General features: G+C 40.1%; 1 protein-coding gene across 1 annotated transcript in view; it reads right to left on the reverse strand.

The window, feature by feature from the left end:
- Positions 1–2,190: 2,190 nt before the first annotated feature.
- LOC127445504 (regulator of G-protein signaling 11-like) overlaps positions 2,191–19,836 on the reverse strand; it is a 31,223-nt gene continuing 13,577 nt past the window's right edge. Inside the window, exons 9-17 of the mRNA XM_051705632.1 lie at positions 14,590–14,655; positions 14,231–14,254; positions 13,894–13,955; positions 13,656–13,769; positions 12,621–12,736; positions 11,676–11,763; positions 5,398–5,536; positions 3,320–3,402; positions 2,191–3,207 (exon numbers count right to left, since the gene is read on the reverse strand). Of these exons, the coding sequence (XP_051561592.1) occupies positions 3,072–3,207; positions 3,320–3,402; positions 5,398–5,536; positions 11,676–11,763; positions 12,621–12,736; positions 13,656–13,769; positions 13,894–13,955; positions 14,231–14,254; positions 14,590–14,655 (828 nt within the window). The 3' untranslated portion in view covers positions 2,191–3,071. The remainder of the gene's footprint in view (positions 3,208–3,319; positions 3,403–5,397; positions 5,537–11,675; positions 11,764–12,620; positions 12,737–13,655; positions 13,770–13,893; positions 13,956–14,230; positions 14,255–14,589; positions 14,656–19,836) is intronic.

The following is a 19,836-nucleotide window of genomic DNA, read 5'->3' on the forward strand; positions in this document are numbered from 1 at the left end:
ACGCTGATCAGATGCGGACGGCCCCAGCTCCGCCTCCCCAGCCATCGCGTCACACGACACACACTGAGATTTTGGTTTGCAGGACCCATCCACACATAACGCTTTTAATAATCTCTTAAACACTGGCCAATTGGTTCCCAGAATCAGTGGATGGGTGAGGCAGGAGTTAACCGTGGCCTCCACTCTATGCTTTACTCCCCGAAATTGAATAACGGTAGTCACTACGGGATATTTGTGAACATCCCCATGCACACACCTCACCATCACCTTGTGTTTTGTACCCAAAGCTCCATCATGAACCAAGCTGTAGTGGATCGAGGTTTGATTACAGCCCAAATCCACCAGGGTTTGGTATGTACGGCCCTTAATTTTTACCAGTATACAGTACGTCCCTGCTCGATCCCGTGGGGGGCAATGGCACTGGACCCATTCTGAGGTTCTTCTGGGAAGGGGAATGGTTAGCTGCTCCAGAACCATCAGCTCGATGACATCTTCCACGCCTGGGCCTTCTCTGGTTAGCACCCATCTTCTCAGACATCACGGAGCTGCTGGACAAACGCAAACGGGTGGCCAAATTCGCTCAGCATGAGGGAGCAGAAGCACTGGCAGTGTTGTTCTGGGGTGCGGTCAACCCATTGCAGGACAGCGGTCTTCAGCTTCACGTAGTCCAGGCAGTCCTCAGACGGTGGCGGACTGCTCGAAGATGCCCATGAATACTTCCGGTTCGTCCTGGGGGCCCATCTTGGAGAGTAGGATGTGCGGCTGCTTCGCTGCCTCCGGGGTCGCGGCGGAGGTTCCGCCTGGAGCCAGCCAGCTCTGGAAGGCCTGCCGATCCTCGGCCTGGGCTTGACGATGGGTATCCTGGATGTTAGCCAGGGCATGGATGAGTTCGTCCAGCGGTGAGGTGTCCATGGCGACCAGACTTCTTCCTTATTCCAGGTTTCAGCACCAGTGTAAAAGTTCCAGCAAGAAGAAAGCGGGAAGCGGGGTGGTAGTCCAGGTAAGTCAGCATTTTATTCAACGTTTTCAGCTTCACAATCAGAGTTTTGGCTTTTCAGCTTCACAATCGACATACACACTTTAGCTTCACAACAAACATACGCTTAAGCTATTCACTTCAATATTCACTTCAGCTTCACAGCTTCGGGTTTCTCTGTCACTGACTCTGTCTCTCCGGCGTTCTTGGCAGCCTTTTCAAGCCCGTCTCCATCGTCACTGTAATGAGACACAGGTTTTAAGCATCAGTAATCACCAGGTGATGGCCCTTACCGCTTCCTCTCTCCCCAATGACAGACACACGACCACGTCCCACTCCACAATAAATAACTAATATTTGCATTATATTAATTCATTTTCTGTTACAGCATAATTTCATGTTCAGCTGCTTTGAAACAACGTCTGTTGTGAAATAAGTGCTATACAAATAAATTTGACTTGACTTGCACATACAAAAGGCATGTCCGTCTCCAAGCAAAGGCTCTCTCACTGGATCTTGATGCGATCGTCCTTGCTTATGAGTCACAGGGCGTGAGGTGCCCTATTCGCACTTTTTTCGGTGTATGTTAACACAATAATACGGTATCTCCACTTATTAGTGAATCCCAAGATGTTCTATGGTTTCTTTTATCCTGTGATTTTTGTTTTAATTTTGTTCACAACACATATAGTTTATCATGACAGTCCTTTTTCTTAATTGTGTCAGATGTTAGCCCTTGCACATACAGTATATGCACATGTATTTGGAGGTGGGAATGACGTAAACTATGCAAACAAAGATGATCTATTTATGTTGATGAAGGTACTTGTCAGAGTTTAATTTTTTTTTATATAGTTGTTTGTATTTGTGCTCTTGATTCCTGCTTCCTTTTTTCTTAAAACCTTCTGTAATCTACATGCTAATAAATGGAAAAATAAACAATTCAATTATTAAAGGCTTTAAATAATATTAGTATTATCAGGTTTGTGAATGATTAATAATGTACTGTACATATAGTGTACTGTAACTAACCACATGATTAGTTACTGTGGACTTTGCTTAAAATATTAGCATAACATACTAGGTTTTCTACATTTCACACACAGCCTGAAATGTCTTTATTCTTCATGTGGTTAGACTGATGTGGTGTTAGTTACTGAATAAGGATAGAATTCAACAGAGAAATTCTAACACCGTACAGAGCTCTTCATTGCCATTGTGCTTTATTTCATTCATAAACAGGTATAAAAAAGTTGGTAACAATGACAAATGTCTGAAAAGAAAAAGTCAAAGGCATTTTGACTACTATCTGTTGTAGAACCATCTTTTATATTTTATTTAAATATAGTTTCAATGTGGTAAGACTCCCTGCTAAGTATATAATGATCTCACCTAAGACAGCATACATTTTAGAGTCGCTTTAAAGTATTATGAAGTCATAGTTTAAGGCCTTGAGCAACCCATTTCTTCTAGTAGTGACAGGAAGACTGCAGGGTGCAACATTTTGAGTCCAGATACGGCCCTTTATGTTAACTTACTAGCAATTTACTTTAAGCCTAGAATCTAAACCTTCAGTACACTGTCTTGTAATACAATATGTCCCTTCATTCCCCATCAAGTATTCACTTAAGTGTGCTCATAAAATATTAAATAATAAATTAAAATAAACAGTAAAAAAATAATTGCATACAGTAAAAAAAAAAAAAAAAAAAAGTCAAATAAACAGATAAAAAAATATAACAAACATTAAAAGGACTAGATAATGTGAAAGGGAGACTTTACACTTGAAACACTAAAGAATCACATACTTATAACATTTGAAAATGACTTTGATTATGATTATTGTGCCTGAAGGCATTATTGCTATAGCTTGTATCTATTATATGCATGAAAAGCTGTAATTCTATGTGACAGAGAAATAGGAATAGAGGAATATATCAAGCATTCTCTTTAATTAATAACCTTTAGTTTAAGTGCAATAGGAAACAATGCAGATGTCTTTGTTTGCAACTGTGAGGTAAGATAAGGTAGCATGATATATTTAAAAAACCACAGACAGCACATTTATTTGAGAACTAAATAATGTTGTGCATGTTTAAAGTCGGGATACTGTTCCAGAATTGCTTCTGATAGAGTTTGAGTTCTTGGCCTTCCCATCATCCTCTGTGTTCTGGGTGATGAGCGTGGGGGAGGGACTGGAATGTCGCTGACGACGCATGAACGGGAACACACTGGACACACACACACTGATAAGATGTCTCTTCACTTGCAGACTGACCAATACATAATTGACTTAATAGGGTTCATATACTGTATGACTGTCTTTTGTCTCTGCACTTGTACCTTTTCTTGGTTTCCTGTGGTACTATGGCTCGGGCTAGTAAGTTCTTATAGAGTTCTGATTTGAGATAGCGTGGGTATGAATCCTGCACAAATAAACAAAAAATAGGTCTGTTATTGTGCTTAAGGGCTGAAATTATTACCTGGGAGCATTAGGAACTTTCTGCATCCAATTATTTATTTTGTTAAAGGAATTTTACATGTTCAGTACAAATCGACATCATTTATGACAATGTTGATTACCACAGAAAATAATTTCAACTCGTCCCTCAATTAATCGTCCCCTTGTGCGGTTACAGTAAGGCACTTACAGTGGAAGTAAATGGGGCCAGTCTATAAACAATAAAATACACACTGTTTCAAAAGTACATCCACAAGACTTCACTCATTATTATACTGTATATGTTAACATGATTATATTGTGATAAAATCTATTAAAGGATTTATAGTGTTACATCGTCATGGCAACAAAGTTGTAATATTGGCTGCAATTTTACACAGATAAGGTTAAAAAGTGATTTTATCACACTAAAATCATTTTAACACATAAAATATATATAATAAGTCCTGTGGCAACTTTTGAGTCAGCTTTAACATTTGTAAATTTCCTGTTCACTTCCATTGTGTAGGGTACAATGAGGACATTTTTTTTCTTTTTTTTTTTTTTTTCTGGTCACAAAATGTATCAAGATCGAAAAAATTCGATTTATTTTTTATTGATTATTAATGAAGTAACAATTTGTGAAAGCATTTTTTATGAAGATTGTTTTGATTAAAATTCAGTTTTTAAAAAAAGGTGGCGAGGGGGCCTGAATTTTAATCAAAACATTCTTCATAAAAAAAAAAATGTTTTCACAAATCCCCCATGGGATTTATCGTGTAAATATAGGGACAATAGACATAGTGCAAAATTTGTCAACTAAGACTGCAAGATGCTTTTTTGAGAAAAAACTTTAGATAATGCTTATTAAAATAACCACTTCAGAAAAGGGTTAACTATTTCCTGTTAATTTCAAACACATTTAGCATTTAATTTAGCATTGTGTTCTATAAAAAAATGAATCTCCATTGTGATTGGGTCAGTCAATGTGAGCCCACTTTGAACATTTTTCTTAAAAAAGCTCCAACCCCAACCCCATACCTGGGTCCTCCTTCTAGGCTGCCGGACCCCACCCCCTTCCTTAAGCCTCCTTTCTGGCCGCCGGACCCCGCCCCCTACCTGGACCCTACACCCTAGATGCCAGACCCCACCCTTTTGGAAGCCTTATCCCTGTGTCCCCCCCCCCCACCCTTGGCTGGTGAAGCCGGTTCTGCCCTGGTCTCTCCCACTTGTTCTGCCCTGGTCCCTCCCGCTGGTTCCACCCTGGTCTCTCCTACCAGTTTCGCCCTAGTTTGTCCTGCTGGCTCAGCCCTGGTCTGTCCTGTCGGTATTTATTGAATTAAAATAAACAAGGGATGAGTTTAAATTAGTTTTTTATTTGGTAATCAACACTATCCCAGAAATGCTGTTGAATGAGCTTAAAGTATTGAACCTGGAACATACTTTTAACTGAATAGTTCACCAATAGTTTCAAAAAAATGAAATTTCTATAATTTAAAATTCTTTCATCATCCTCATGTTGCTGCAAACCTGCATTACGAATTTTTTATTATTTTTTTTTTGTCTGTGAAACACAAATGGAGATTGAGGAATGAAGCATATTGTGACCAGGGGCCATCTAGCATCAAAAAGGCCAAAAAGCATAATAAAAATATAATAAAAGTAGTCCATATGATTTGTACTCTATATTTTAAGTCTTCAGGAGCTCTATGGTTGCTTTGTGGAACAGACCAACATTTTTATTGTTATTTACTGATAATCTTAACTTCTATTTGTTTCTCAAATCTCATCTGATCTTCTGCATATTCAAGCTTTTATACTTTTCTTTTGTTGAATGTAAGCAGTGTGAACTTTCTGCTAAACATCAAGGAAAAAAATAAGTCAAAACATTTGGAACGACATGATGGTGAGTAAATGATGACCAAATATACATTTTTGGTTGAACTATTCCTCTAAATTCACACATGCTTGAACTTCATACCTTTTTCATGAGGAAGTAAATGTGCATTTGAGCATCATCCAGGATGAAACGATGAGGACGCTTGAGTCCTTCCAGAGTTTTTTCCATCGTCTTGCTGTCAATATTCACCCAGCGACTTGCACCAGGGGCCAGAAACTGCCTGATTATAATGAAAATCAGTTTTAAAGCTTAGAGGGCCTTAAAACACTAGAGCAAGGTAAAACCACATGAATTAAAAACAAACTAGTGGACATTTAATTTAAAAAAAGCATGCACTCAAAACACTTTCACAGTGGTAAGTTTTTGGTAAGTTCCCTGAATCCTCCCTTGTTTGTATTACTCAAAAAAATAATGTAACCAACTTGAACTTAAATTAAATGAGTTGTTTCAATGCTTTCAAGCTTAACTTAAATCTTTTTGTGTTGGGACAATTATAATTTTGTGTGTGTGTGTGTGTGTGGTTAACTGGAGAAACTGGGGCACTTGGGCTTCTGGGACTTTGTTGATCACCTTTTTGAGGAGTCTGATCTCTCATCCCCAGATGGACCATACCATTTTCCCACCAGTCCCCAGTCCTCCAATGACCCGTAAACAGAGGAGGAGGAAGAATGACGCTGCCTCGATCTGCCCAGCTAACCACTAGGAGGTGTCGACCGTTCCCGCAGCTGACTGCCAGGTGGCGTTGGACATTACAGCAGCAGTGCTTCGATCTTCTGGAAGAGAAGGGCTCCTGTTCCCCAGTCACTGCCAGCGCTGAAAGCCACGGAGGCCGCTCCACAGTCACTGCTATTTCAGATAGAAAGTCCAGCTGTGGCGCAATTCGCGTGAGTGTCGGAGAAGCAGGAAGAGAGTGGAACAGCTGTTCAGCAGGGGCGTGAAGTCAATCTCCTTGTGGATTTTTAACTGTTGAACTGTTTGGTGAAGTTTAACTGCTGTAACAAGTGGGTGTATTCTGGTAAGGTTGCTGTGGTTTAATGAATTGAATGTGTACCAGTCGCGATGTGTTTAAGTTTGTTACATGTTTCCTAATATTCATGACTTCTGAGTATTTTATAACATTGCTGAAATTTTTAGATTCCCAAAGTGTGTCTCTAAGTATGTGTGTGCCGCTGTTTTCTTAGGCTTTTTATTTTTTATTTCTTTATTTTTATTTTTTACCTCGGTCACAGAAATGCACAAGCCATTTTTTTTTTTTTTTTTTTTTATTATTGTAATTGTGATATTGCATATTTCTGCTAATGTTCATATTCAATCAAGTTTCATTAAATCATCGTGTTGCTTTTTTTATGTTATTGTTTGCAGTACATAGACCTTGTATTATGGTTCACTTGCATTCTCCATTGAGGCTGTAGATTGTAATATAAAAATATAGTGTCTTCAATTGAACTCACAACAGCCATTTCACATTTCACCTATTAAATTTATATGTGTGGTACAATACAAACATTAATGTGTAGTGGATAAAACACTTTAATAATCATATTAAAATATAATTATCAGTGTTGTTTAACTTCCTTAAAGTGCTACCGGTTATACATTTTTAAGTGAATAACATAATAACAACATGAAAATAGCTCGTCATGACTCTGCTTTACAGGTAATCTCAGAGTCTTCGCTTAAACCCCGATATTCATCCACCACAAGAGCAGTGCTGAATCACAACTGAGGTAAAGTGTTCCTCTGCAAGTAACTGCATTTTTATGCTTCAACCGCTAGAGGGCCAAATGTTACATTGTGTAGCTTTAACATGTCTAATTTAGTTAGGTTTGTTTTATTCAATTAGGTTCCCTGTTGAAGTTTTTAAATTGAGATTACAATGTAGGTTTTATGTAAGAAAAATAATTTTAAACATGTGTGGTGATGTGGGTGTGTAAGGATTGGCACCTGTGGTAAATAATCTCTAACAGCTGTTTGTGTTTGCAGTGAGAGCTGGGAGGGATATAAGAGCTGTCCGAACTGCCAGAGGAGATAGAGAGAGAGACGCACACAGCAGAGTCTGGGGTGTGTGATGCTGCAAAGAATTGTGAAAATAAAGAGACTTACGTGGATTGTTATCCGGCTCCTGATTCCTCCTTCAAAGAGAGTTACAGAACTTTGTCACAGTGGTGCCAAAACCTGGGAATTAGAATTAGGAGGAAGAAACGCCATGATGGAGTCCTCGTCGCTGGCCAAAGTAATCAAGACCCTCGCCAACATCCACCAAGCCCAACATCAGTCTCTGCTTGAGCTACATGTGGAATAGGAGCAGCAGTTCCAGGAGCTGTTCCAGGCTCAAGCAGAGGACCAACAGGTGCTACGGAGCTTCATACATCAGGAGGGGTCTTCAGCCACGACCCCGGACCCACCTACGGCCTTGCCCATCAAGCTGACCAAGATGGGACCGCAGGACGACCCAGGGGTTTTTATTGAGCACTTCAAGCGAACGGCCGAAGTGTGGAAGTGACTGAGCAACCAGTGGGTGGTCCGCCTACTGCTGCTGTTGTCCGGGGAAGCCCAGCTCGAGGCTCAACAACTTCCTGCAGCCAACCTCCTGGTGTATGAGGACTTGAGGAAGGCCATCCTGTAACAGGTCGGCCACAGGACTGATGCCTCATGTTGGAGTTGGAGACATTGGTCTGGGTCCCCGACGTGCCACAGGCCGCCCCCGATCAAGCAGGAGCATACCGGATACCTCTGAGTATTAAGGGGTGTACATATCAAGCCTTGGTGGATTCAGAATGTAATCAAACCTCCATTCACCAAACCTTGATTCAGTCCGAGTCTTTGGATACAAGCTGGTGGGTGAAGGTAAGGTGTATGCATGGGGGTATCCAAAATTACCCTGTAGTGGCAGTCACTATTCAATTTCAGGGACAAAAACAGTGTCAAGGCTGCGGTTAATTCCCGCTTCACCCATCCACTAATTTTGGGAACAAATTGGTTGGCATTTACTACCTTATTAAGGGGAATGTGAGTGGATGGGTCCTGCAACAAAGTGTATCGATGTGTGGTGTGTGACTCGCTGGCTGGGGAGGCAGAGCCAGGGCCATCTATATCAGCTCCACGTCAGGAGGACGTAAGGGAGGGGTAAGTCTCTGCTTCCCCATGCCCTTAGAGGATTCCTTGCTAGGGATTTCATTCTGGAGCAGACATGAGACGAGACCCTTAGGCACGCCTTTTATCAAGTGAATGTGATTGATGGTCAATGCCTCCAGCCAGACGTTGCACTCGCATATCTGTATTTTTAAATTATTAAATTCAACACCAGTTTCATGTACAACAGTGAAGAGAAGACTAAGGGGTGCAGGCCTTATGGGAAAAATTGCAAAGAAAAAGCCACTTTTGAAACAGAAAAACAAAAAGAAAATGTTAGAGTGGGCAAAGAAACACAGACGTTGGACAACAGATAATTGGAAAAGAGTGTAATGGATCTTAAACTCATTGAGCTTTTGTGGGATCAGTTAGACTTTAAGGTGCGTGAAAAGTGCTACAGGTGCGTGAAAAGTGCTACAGGAAGCATGGGGTGAAATGTCACCTGAGTATCTGGACAAACTGACAGCTAGAATGTCAATGATCTGCAAAGTTGTCATTGCTGCACGTGGAGGATTTTTTGATGAGAACTCTTTGAAGTAGTTTAAGAAGTTCTGAATTTTTTTTTTCAAATTGTAATAGTAATTTTTTACATCATTAATGTCCTGACTATACATTGTGATCAGTTGAATGCCACTTTGGTGAATAAAAGTACCAATTTCTTTCCATAAGAGCAAAATCTGCACATTATTCCAAACTTTTGGCCGCTAGTGTATAATCCGATGGCAGGTCACTTAGGGCAGGAAAAAACACTAGACCGTCTGATGGCCCATTTCTATTGGCCGGACATTCACGGGGATGTTCGCAGGTGGTGTGTGGCATGCCGTGAATGTCAGTTGGTGAATTCCACGGCCACCCCAAAAGAACCATTGCGCACCTTCCATTGATCAGGGTCCCCTTCCAAAGAATTGACATGGACCTCGTCGGGCCATTAGAGCGGACGGCACGTGGGCATCGCTCTGTTTTGGTTCTGGTGGACTACGCAATGCGATATCCTGAAGCAGTGCCTCTGCGCAACATCTCAGCATGTAGTGTTGCGGAGGCACTCTTCAGAATTATCTCCCGAGTGGGGATTCCGAAAGAAATCCTCACTGATCAGGGCACAACGTTTATGTCATGTACACTACATGAACTGTATGAATTATTGGGGATTAAATCGATTTGGACCAGCGTATACCATCCCCAAAAGGACAGTTTGGTCAAATGATTTAATCAGACACTAAAGAATATAAGTTCAAGATGAAGATGCTCAAAATTGGGACAAGTGGCTCAAGCCCCTATTATTTGCGGTACAAGTGGTCCCGCAAGCCTCCACAGGGTTCTCCCCATTTGAATTATTGTACAGCCGTCGACCGTGTGGCGTGTTCGACGTCCTACGGGAAAACTGGGAGGAGGCACCTTCAAACAGCAAAACCGAAATTCAAAACGTTCTTGACCTGAGAGCAAAACTCCACACACTGGGGCAATTAACACAGGAGAATTTGCTCCAGGCTCAAGAACGTCAAAGCCGGCTGTATAATAGGGGTACTCAGCTACAGGAATTTACACCGGGAGATAAAGTCCTTGTATTACTACCCACATCGAGCTCTAAATTACTCGCCAAGTGGCAAGGGCTCGGTCTGGTTCTGTGTGGATTATAGAAAAGTAAATGCAGTGTCTAAATTTGATGCGTTTCCGATGCCTCAAATTGATGATCTGCTCAATATAATAGGCATGGATCCCTTTTATTACATGCTGGATTTAACAAAGGGATATTGGCAGATCCCCTTAACTCCCATGTCCATGAAAAGACAGCATTTTCAACACCGTTCGGATTACACCAATTCGTGACACTTCCATTCGGTTTGTTCAGGGCCCCAGTTATGTTTCAGCGGCTCATGGAAAGAATCCTCAGACCGCATGCTGCTTACGCCGCTGCCTATCTGGATGATATAATTATTTACAGTAGTGATTGGTAGTGGCACCTGCATCATCTGAGGTCTGTCAAACCCAAAGAAGTACGCAATTGGGCGGGTGGAAGTATGGTATCTGGGCTTCCACTTGGGTCACGGGCAGGTGCGGCCCCAAATTGATAAAACCACAGCGATTGCAGCCTGCCCAAGACCTAAGACCAAAAAGGAGGTGAGACAGTTCCTGGGGCTGGCTATTATCGTAGGTTTTTGCCTAATTATTCGACCGTCACCAGCCTGCTGACTGATCTGACTAAAAAGGGGGCACCAGATCTGGTCCAGTGGATGGAGCTGTGCCAGCAGGCATTCACGCAGGTGAAAGCTGCACTTTGCGGCAGGCCGTTATTGCACTCTCCTGACTTCTCTCTCTTCCTTTTTTATTGGAGACAGACACATCGGACAAGGGGTTGGAAGCAGTTATGTCTCAGATGGTGGAGGGGGAGGAGCATCCCGTGCTGTACATTAGTCGCAAACTCTCACTGAGGGAGAATAGGTACAGCACGATAGAGAAGGAGTGTTTTGCCATCAAGTGGGTACTTTCGGTTGGGGCATGCTTACACTCTCTCTTCGGACCACGGCCCGCTCCAGTGGCTCCATCGCATGAAGGAGATCAATGCGTGGATCACCTGTTGGTATCAAGCTCTCTAGCCTTTTAAGTTCGAGGTAGTCCACACGCCGGGGGCACAGATGGCTGTTGCGGATTTCCTCTCCAGAAATCGGGGGAGGGGGGTTACAGGCCGGATGGCTACCCAGCCTGATTTGGGTGATGGGGTCTATGTGGTGATGTGGTCGTGGCCGAGAGATGTCTGTGGAGAGCGAGGCTAAGAGATGAAGAACGGTAAGGACTGACACCTGTGGGAAATTATCTCTAACAGCTGTTTGCGTTTGCAGTGATTGCTGGGAGGGATGAAAGGGCTGTCCGAACTGAGGAGAGAGAGAGAGAGACACACGCAGCAGAGTCTGAGGTGTGTGTTGCTGAAAAGCAAACAGTGTTTGATACTGAAAAGTATTGTGAAAATAAAGAGACTTATGTGGATTGTTATCCGGCTCCTGCTTCCTCCTTCAGAGAGAGTTACAGAACTTTGTCACAATGTGGAAACACTGTCCATGATTGAATCATGTTCAGGCAAAGAGTTAATTTTTTGAGTGTGGACGTTATGCATCTACTTCCCACTAATAAAAGCACATAGAAGTGAACATGGTATATTAGGTGAGTAGGTAAAATGTGTAAATCCATTAAATATGTATACATGTAACATGGATAAAATGTTTAAGTCGTACTTGTAAACCTCTTCCACTTTATCAAGGATTTTTGAGGTCTCGCCATGACGTACGTCCTCACAGGCCTGCCAGAAACACAAGTTCTCCGCTGATAACAAGAGAGAAAGCAAGCACCATAAAAATAAGAGACAAAAGAAGAACATGAGAGGGGAGGGATGAGAAAGAGGGAACAAGGGAGAGAGAATCATGAAAAGATGGTACATTATTGATACATGCAGAGTGTGCAGCAGGATAAAAATGGGATGAGCTCCCATTAAACTCCAAAATCAGTACAGAGGGGAAAGACAGTTCACAAAAAAATGTTTCATCAAAAGATGGATTTACTTACAAACAAGTGCCATGATATTACCATGTTTGTTTGTATGCTTTTTGGACATGTTACCATTGTAATACCATGCTTTTTTAGACCAACACCATGGTATTTTTAAAGTAAATACCATGGTATATGAATATGGTAATCATTCAGTACCATGGAATGTTATATAACAAAGTACAATAGTATTACCACCTGATACTATCACTATATCACAGTACTTTATTGTGAAGGTTATTTATTATAATTATAATGTGACTGCACAATTTACTGTTTATGAAATACATGATCTCATACTGTATTTTTAGCTGGCCTTTTCTTGAATAACTGTGTCTGTGTGTGTACACAGGTTTAACCACTATTGTGGGAACCAAATGTCCCCACAATGATAGTAAAACCTGAGATCACCTACATTGTGAGGACCAGCCAGCCAATGGCTTAGTAAGCATACTAAACGATGTTTCTTTGAAAATGTAAAAATGCAAAAAGGTTTAGGGGTAGGGTTAGGTTTAGGGGATGGAAATGATCGTTAGATCTGTATAAAATCCATAGAAGTCTATGGAAAATTCTCTCGATGATATAAAACTAAAACGTGTGTGTGTGTGTGTCTCTGTCTGTGTGTGTGTGTGTACCGCTGAATTCTTTCTCCAGATAAATCAGGAGCTCTTTTCTACCCAACGGATCGTTCAGCAGCTCCATAAAACTAAAGCTCCAACACTCCACGCGAAGTTTAGTCGGCACACCAACCCTGTTTAGGAAAACATGGTTAAACAGATTCCTAACTGACCTGCAAGTTTGAACAGGTCACTGTTATTTTCCACTTATTATTTTTAAAATTTTGTGTGAGTTTACAGTAAATTCCTGGCTACTAGTTGCACTACTTTCAAAGTATATTTTACAATAGTATTTCTACAATTTATCACAATTAAAAGACAACTGTATACTGTGAACAGGGCCATGAAATTACTGTAATGTAGCAGTGCTGTGTTTTAGAATCACAATGATACATCTGTTTGTTACTTGTCACCATAGTTGAGATTTGTATGCTGAGTGTTGATATTTGTGCATGCCTGTTTGATTTATTTATTTTTCTAAAACTTAATGATCAAATAATATCATAAACTAGCAGCGCAAACATTCCTCCCTCGATGTTCTTTTAAACTGATACTATTTCTTTACTTTCAAATTTATCATATAGTGTAGTCTATCATGGTCTGTCATAAAATCAACCACTTGATTTTATTTGTCTAATTTTCACCATACATCAAAGGACATTAATTTGTGTTCTTAAACACAATTGCACCAACTGGGAGAAACTTCATTTAAAATAAATAAGACAAGGTCCCATTCAAAGGGAACACTAAACACCATAATGGTGACTACAAATTAAACACAATGTTCCCGTAATGCAGTGCGATATTCCAAAAAAATAAATCAAATTAAAAAAATGTTTAAAAAAAATTCACAGTAATTTGTTGTGTTGTTACAGAAAATGACCTAGCCTGCATTGATTTTACAGTAAAATACTGAAAACAGTACAGTGTAAGGTTAGAGGTTTCGAAAAAAAATAAATAATAATAATTGGCATAGAAGAAATTATTTTTATTTTTTTTAAGATAAACATTACCAATAATAACTTCATGTGTGTTTGTGTTTTGTTGACTCACATGTCAGAATTCATGTTCCAAAACAAGACATCATCTGTGATCCAAGGGTTGCTAGGAAGGCATCCTTGCATTATGGGGTCGTGTGGCTGGTACTGCTCACAGTACTTTACGAAACTACAAACACATAACGCCCTCAGAAAGGTTTATTGTCAGGGCATATCCATTAAAAAGGAAACTTTTAAGGACACAGTCCATTAGCTGTTGCAGTGCAATACATGCATGCACACATATTCAGTACCTCTCGAGGCAAATTGAGGACTTGACACGATTTCTCCCCAGGCTTCTCCTGTTGTGTTCAATCTAAAGCCGTTTACATACACACAAACACAAAAACACTCTAATGCATTACTCAATCCAGCATGTATTTAGTCATAAACAGAGACTTTCGTATTACAATAATTAATATATAGAAATAATTAAGAAAATTATAATAAAAGTATAATTATGTATAATGCATGTAAATAAATTTCTAAAATTATTATATTTTATTTAAATACTGTATATTGATATTTTTAAATATAAATATAATAATAAAAACAGTAATAACAGATGTGTACTTGGCATTCAGATCACACCTCTTTTTTGTAGAATTCTGCATTCTTTTCTGAAATTTAGCAATGATAAAATATTGGTTACTGTAGGATAGCTAACATTTGCACACAGTACGAATTTCATGATTTTGCAATGAAATGAAAGATGAAAGCAGGAAATCATGTAGCATTTCTGCAATTACTTACTTGAATAAGGATGCATGATAAAAAATTAAAAAAAAAAGGGAAAGAGAAAGAAAGCTGTAGATGATGCTTTAACGTGCGATTCAGTTGTGAATGTTTGTTCATACGTTTTTAAACTTTGCTTTGTCTGTGTGTTTATGTTGAATAATGTGTTATTGTAGATGTGGTTAGTTGTGTGTTGTGGGGGTCAGCTCACTGACCAGTTGTACTCTTGTGTTCATGGTCCGTCTCTCTGGTCCGTGATCTAGAATGTCCAGTGCTCCCGGCTGAAAAATGTGTGCAATAGAATTACAGTTTACATTACTGTATATAATTGTACTTATTGTACAATGTATTATCAATCACAATAATCGTAACACTTTACAATATGGTTGTATTCATTAACATTAGTTAACTACATAAGTTAACATGAAATAACAATGAACAATACATGTACTTTTACAGCTTACATTAATGGTTAAAGCTAATTTCAACAAATACTAATAAAATGAAATGTTATTTTACGTATATAACATCCATAGTTAATGCACTAACAATGAACAATATATTTTTTATAAATTAACAAACTCTGATGGAAGGAAAATTTCTTATTATGCAATTTACGTACAGTCAGGACTCAGGAGACGTGATTAATTGTGTTAATATTCTAACACATTATTTTTTAATATAATATATCGCACTGAATTAATGGATTACAAGAACTGGTAACACTTTATTTTAAGGATCCACAGTAATGCACTAGTAAAGTATGAATAAGAAGGTAATCAATACAGAACTGAATGTAGAGCAAGGCTATCTTAGCCATAATTTACAAAATATTAAACGCTTATTTGTGTGTAGAAAGTAATGTAATTAATGCTCTATTTCAGAGATCCATCATATTTCCAGTTTACTAAGCAATATTAAGCCTTAGCCTGTAATTAAGGCTAATTAGAATGTTTTTTTTACTAAACTGTTACTAATGAATTCCAAAAATCTTGAAATTAGATTAGATAAATCTTAAAAAAGGACAGTTTGACTTCTTGTCCCAAAATGAAACATATACTTACACAAGTTATTAATTTTTTTGACATTTAAAAGGTGATAACACTATTTTCAGAAAACATTTTCAACAGTAACAATTTATTAAAACCAATAATAATTAGCCATAATTTCTTCATCTTACTATAGTTCAATAAACATAAAATTCCACCTAATAAGTGCAAAACAAACCAATAACTTAAATAAACTTTAACTTTAGGACATGGGGTCAAGTTGTCTTTAATACAAGATTCTGGGAATTATTAGTAACAACTAAGTAAAAACTACACTACCTTTCAAAAGTTTGGGGTCACTTGCCTGAAATGTTTCTCATGATCTTAAAAACCCTTTGATCTGAAGGCGTATGCTTAAATGTTTGAAATTAGTTTTGTAGACAAAAATATAATTGTGCCAACAAATTGATTTAATTACAAAAATACAATTTTATTTTTCAAAGCCACTTTGAAGATGCTAAAATATAACATAGTTTTGATTTATTTTTGATTTTTTTTAGTCACAACATAATTCCCATATTTCCATTTCTATTATTCCATAGTTGTGATGAATTTACTATTATTCTAAAAAATAAAGAATGAGTAAGTGACCCTAAACTTTTGAACAGTAGTGTATACTAATTAGTCATAATTACTGGCTTAATATTGTTGAGTAAACTTGATATAAGACCTCTGAAATTAAGCATTAAATGGATAGTTCACCCAAACATGAAAATTCTCTCATCATTTACTCACCCTCATGCCATCCCAAATGTTTATGACTTTCATTCTTCTGCTGAACACAAACAAAGATTTTAAGAAGAAAGTCTCAGTTCTGTTGGTCCTCACAATGCAAGTGAATGGTGACCAGAACTCAGAAGGTCCAAAAAGTACATAAAGGCAGAATAAAATAAGTGATATGATAGGTGTGGATGAGAAACAGATTGTCTTGGTTACTGATGTAACCTCTGTTCCCTGTTGTAGGGAACGAGACGTTGTGTCGATGTAGTGACACTAGGGGTTCGATCTTGAGACCCATAATCACCTTTGCATAAAATAGAAAAGGCCAATGAGAATTGGTGAGTGGAATTTGCATGGCACTCTCCGCCCCGGACACACGGGTATAAAAGGAGATGGCGTGCACTGCTCATTCAGATTTATGCTGAGGAGCCGATAGAGAGTCCTGGCCATGTCAGCGGCTGGTTCAGTGCTGCGGCAGGAGGGACACAACGTCTCGTTCCCTCCATCAGGGAACCGAGGTTACATCAGTAACCAAGACGTTCCCTGTCTGTCACTCACTTGACGTTGTGTCGATGTAGTGACACTAGGATTTCCTATAGGAAACGCCGCAGGTGCTGAACCTTGTCACGAGGTACAGAAAAATGGACACAGGCAAGCTGCTGTGTGCCTTGCAGCAAGCGCTCAAACACGTTGTGACCTTCCAGCAAGTTAGGTAAGGCAAATCCCTAGTCCCGTTAAGAGGGGAGGAGGCACTTACCCAAGGAGGCTACTGGCGGAGCCTTTCTTGATTTGCTGTTAAGCAATTTCCCACCGAGCACTTTCTAGAATAGCGCTGGGAAGTGCTCTTCCCTCTCCAGGAGGGAGGGCACTATGGAGACCACATCCTATGACACATTAAACCCGCCTGCATCGCTCGACAGCTCTTCCAGATAGAATGAGCGTGCTGGGGGATGGAGGTCTGCGGGGGCTGAGCCGGCAGAAACGCTCCCATGTCCACATCCAGATCTCCCGCGGTGCTTGCCGACCCGGCCGGCTGAGCATCAGCCCAGGACGGACCAGATTGGGGAGCAGCCGCGGTGGCTCCTTGCTTCATGAAGAAGGAAGTGAGCCGCGACCACAACGTTCTCATGGGCATGTTCTCGCAATGAGATCTGGTCACCATTCACTTGCATTGTGAGGACCAACAGAGCTGAGATATTCTCCTAAGAACCTTTCTTTCTTCTGCTGAACACAAACAAAGTCATACACATCTGGGATGGCATGAAGGTTAGTAAATGATGACAGAATTTTCCTTTTTTTTTCTCACCAATTTGGCATGCCCAATTCCCAATGTGCTCTAGGTACTTGTGGTGGTGTAGTGATTCGCCTCAATCCGGGTGGCGGAGGAGGAATCTCAGTTGCCTCCATGTCTGAGACAGTCAATCCGCACATCTTATCATGTGGCACTACCGCGAGACCTAGCGCGTGTGGAGGCTCACGCTATTCTCCACGGCATTCATGCACAACTCACCACGCGCCCCACCGAGAGCAAGAACCACATTATAGCGACCACGAGGAGGTTAACCCAATGTGACTCTACCCACCTTAGCAATCGGACCAATTGCTTGCTTAGGAAGCCTGACTGGAGTCACTCTGCACACCCTGGATTCGAACTTGCGACTCCAGGTGTGGTAGTCAACATCTTTGCTTGCTGAGCTACCCAGGCCCCCAGAATTTTTATTTTTGAGTACACTATCCCGTTAATACATTACTTTTTACACAAAAATAAATGTTTAAGAAGTTCTAAAGAATGGCTAAGATAGCCTTACTATACATTCGTTTATTATAAATTACTGTCTTATTCAATCACAACTAGTAGCCTACACTATTCTGGATCCTTAAAATAAAGTGTTACCAAAGAATTGTTTATTGCGATTATCATTATTAGTTCATTTTGATTGTTTATTGAATGCTGTATTTTATCATTTTGCTGTTTACTGCACTTCAGTGATTTTCCCATAGTTAAGGAAGTTTTAGGATCACTGAAGCACACAGTCTCCAGTGGCTTTTTGCTTTAATTTTATTTTATTGTAGTCAATCAGTGTATGCCATGTGTCAATGTTGGCTGTGTCTGATTCGTGTATCATTTTGTTTTTGGTATTAGCATTATAAAAATGTTTCTGAACCTTGTTTTTTTCTAGGTTTTTAAGCTAACCCAAATCCAAGTCATGTCTCACAGGTTGATTTACTGTGTACCTAGGGATGAAGAACATTACACACAGACACACACACACACACACACACACACACACACACATACACACACACCCACTGGCTGTGTTGGATGAAATGTTCTCTAAATCCCTCCCAGATTAAATCATAATTTAGATTCCTCGTTAAAACGCCCTTGTGCAAGAGTGCTAACTAACACAAAAACATGCACATGTGGTGTACACTAGTGGCCACTAAAACACACAGTCACTTAGCAATAGTATATCCTCTTAAGTGCTCAGCCAAAAGATGGAACCATTAGAGATAGACACACACACACACACACCCACCCACACACGCATGCACATACATAGCCTTTAACTCTATCCTTCTGGTTTACTCTTTATCCCATTACTTCACTCGTCTAAAACACATGCAAAATCATGTTAAGCAATGCATATATCCTTTGCAATTTCCTCTGTATTTATGTGTGTGTGCATTCATGAGTGTGCATTTTGAAGGCACCAATGTATTCCACTCTATTTCTCCTTTTGTTTACATTATTCGCAAGTATCTGCCCTCCCTTTCTCCCCCTCTCCTCTCACTCTGTAACCCTTCCCCCTTTTTCTTGCTTTTAACCAACTGTCTGAATATTTCATAAGCACAGGCTGGATACAAATATGAGGGCACGTGCCGGACTGGCACAGTTGCTGCTGCAGCTTAGGCATTGCACTGCCGCATGATTGGCTAATGCATTTGACACGCTTTGAATTTCTGCGTCACATTTATAAAAGGCTTGGATAAAACCAGCTCTTATGTAGTTATATATTAGTGGCATTGAGGGGTTATTAATAATTATGTAAATGTATGGCACACATATTATACATTATACAGCACATTATAATAATTTGAAGCATTTTACTGAGTTCAGCCACTTTGGTTAATTATGTTTTTATCATCTTTGTGGCTGAGCTCTGACATTCATGTTTAGTGTCTTGTCTGTTGTTCGTCCATCTCAAGCGACGAGGACCACAGATGTCATCCATCATCGATGGGTGCACAGATGACTGGTCAGTCCAATCTGTGCTCGGAAAAGTCTGTTGAAGTTGGGGCAAGGATGCCTTCCGGTTGCAGAGTAGGTTCTGGCTCAGGATTTCCTGGCAGCACACTTCTTGATGGCATCATCAGTCCTTTTCCGCTCAAAAGAGGCTATGCCAGTGGAGACATGTCTGCACCAAGCTGACCGGTCAGTTGCAAGGTTCTCCCAACTGTCAATGTAAATAGAGAAGTTTTTCTGAGAGGCTTTGAGGGTGTCCTTGTACCTCTTCTTTTGTCTGCCCTGAGATATCTTGCCATGTTACAGCTCGCTGAAGAAACGTTTCTTGGGCAGGCGTTCGTCTTCCATGCGAATAATGTGGGCGGCCCATCTCAGCTGAGACCTGCAGAGCATTGTGTGGACGCTGGTCATGCCGGCCTGTGCGAGGATCCCAGTGTCTGACACTT

Source organism: Myxocyprinus asiaticus, chromosome 8 (assembly GCF_019703515.2).
Source record: "Myxocyprinus asiaticus isolate MX2 ecotype Aquarium Trade chromosome 8, UBuf_Myxa_2, whole genome shotgun sequence".
Taxonomy (NCBI): domain Eukaryota; kingdom Metazoa; phylum Chordata; class Actinopteri; order Cypriniformes; family Catostomidae; genus Myxocyprinus; species Myxocyprinus asiaticus.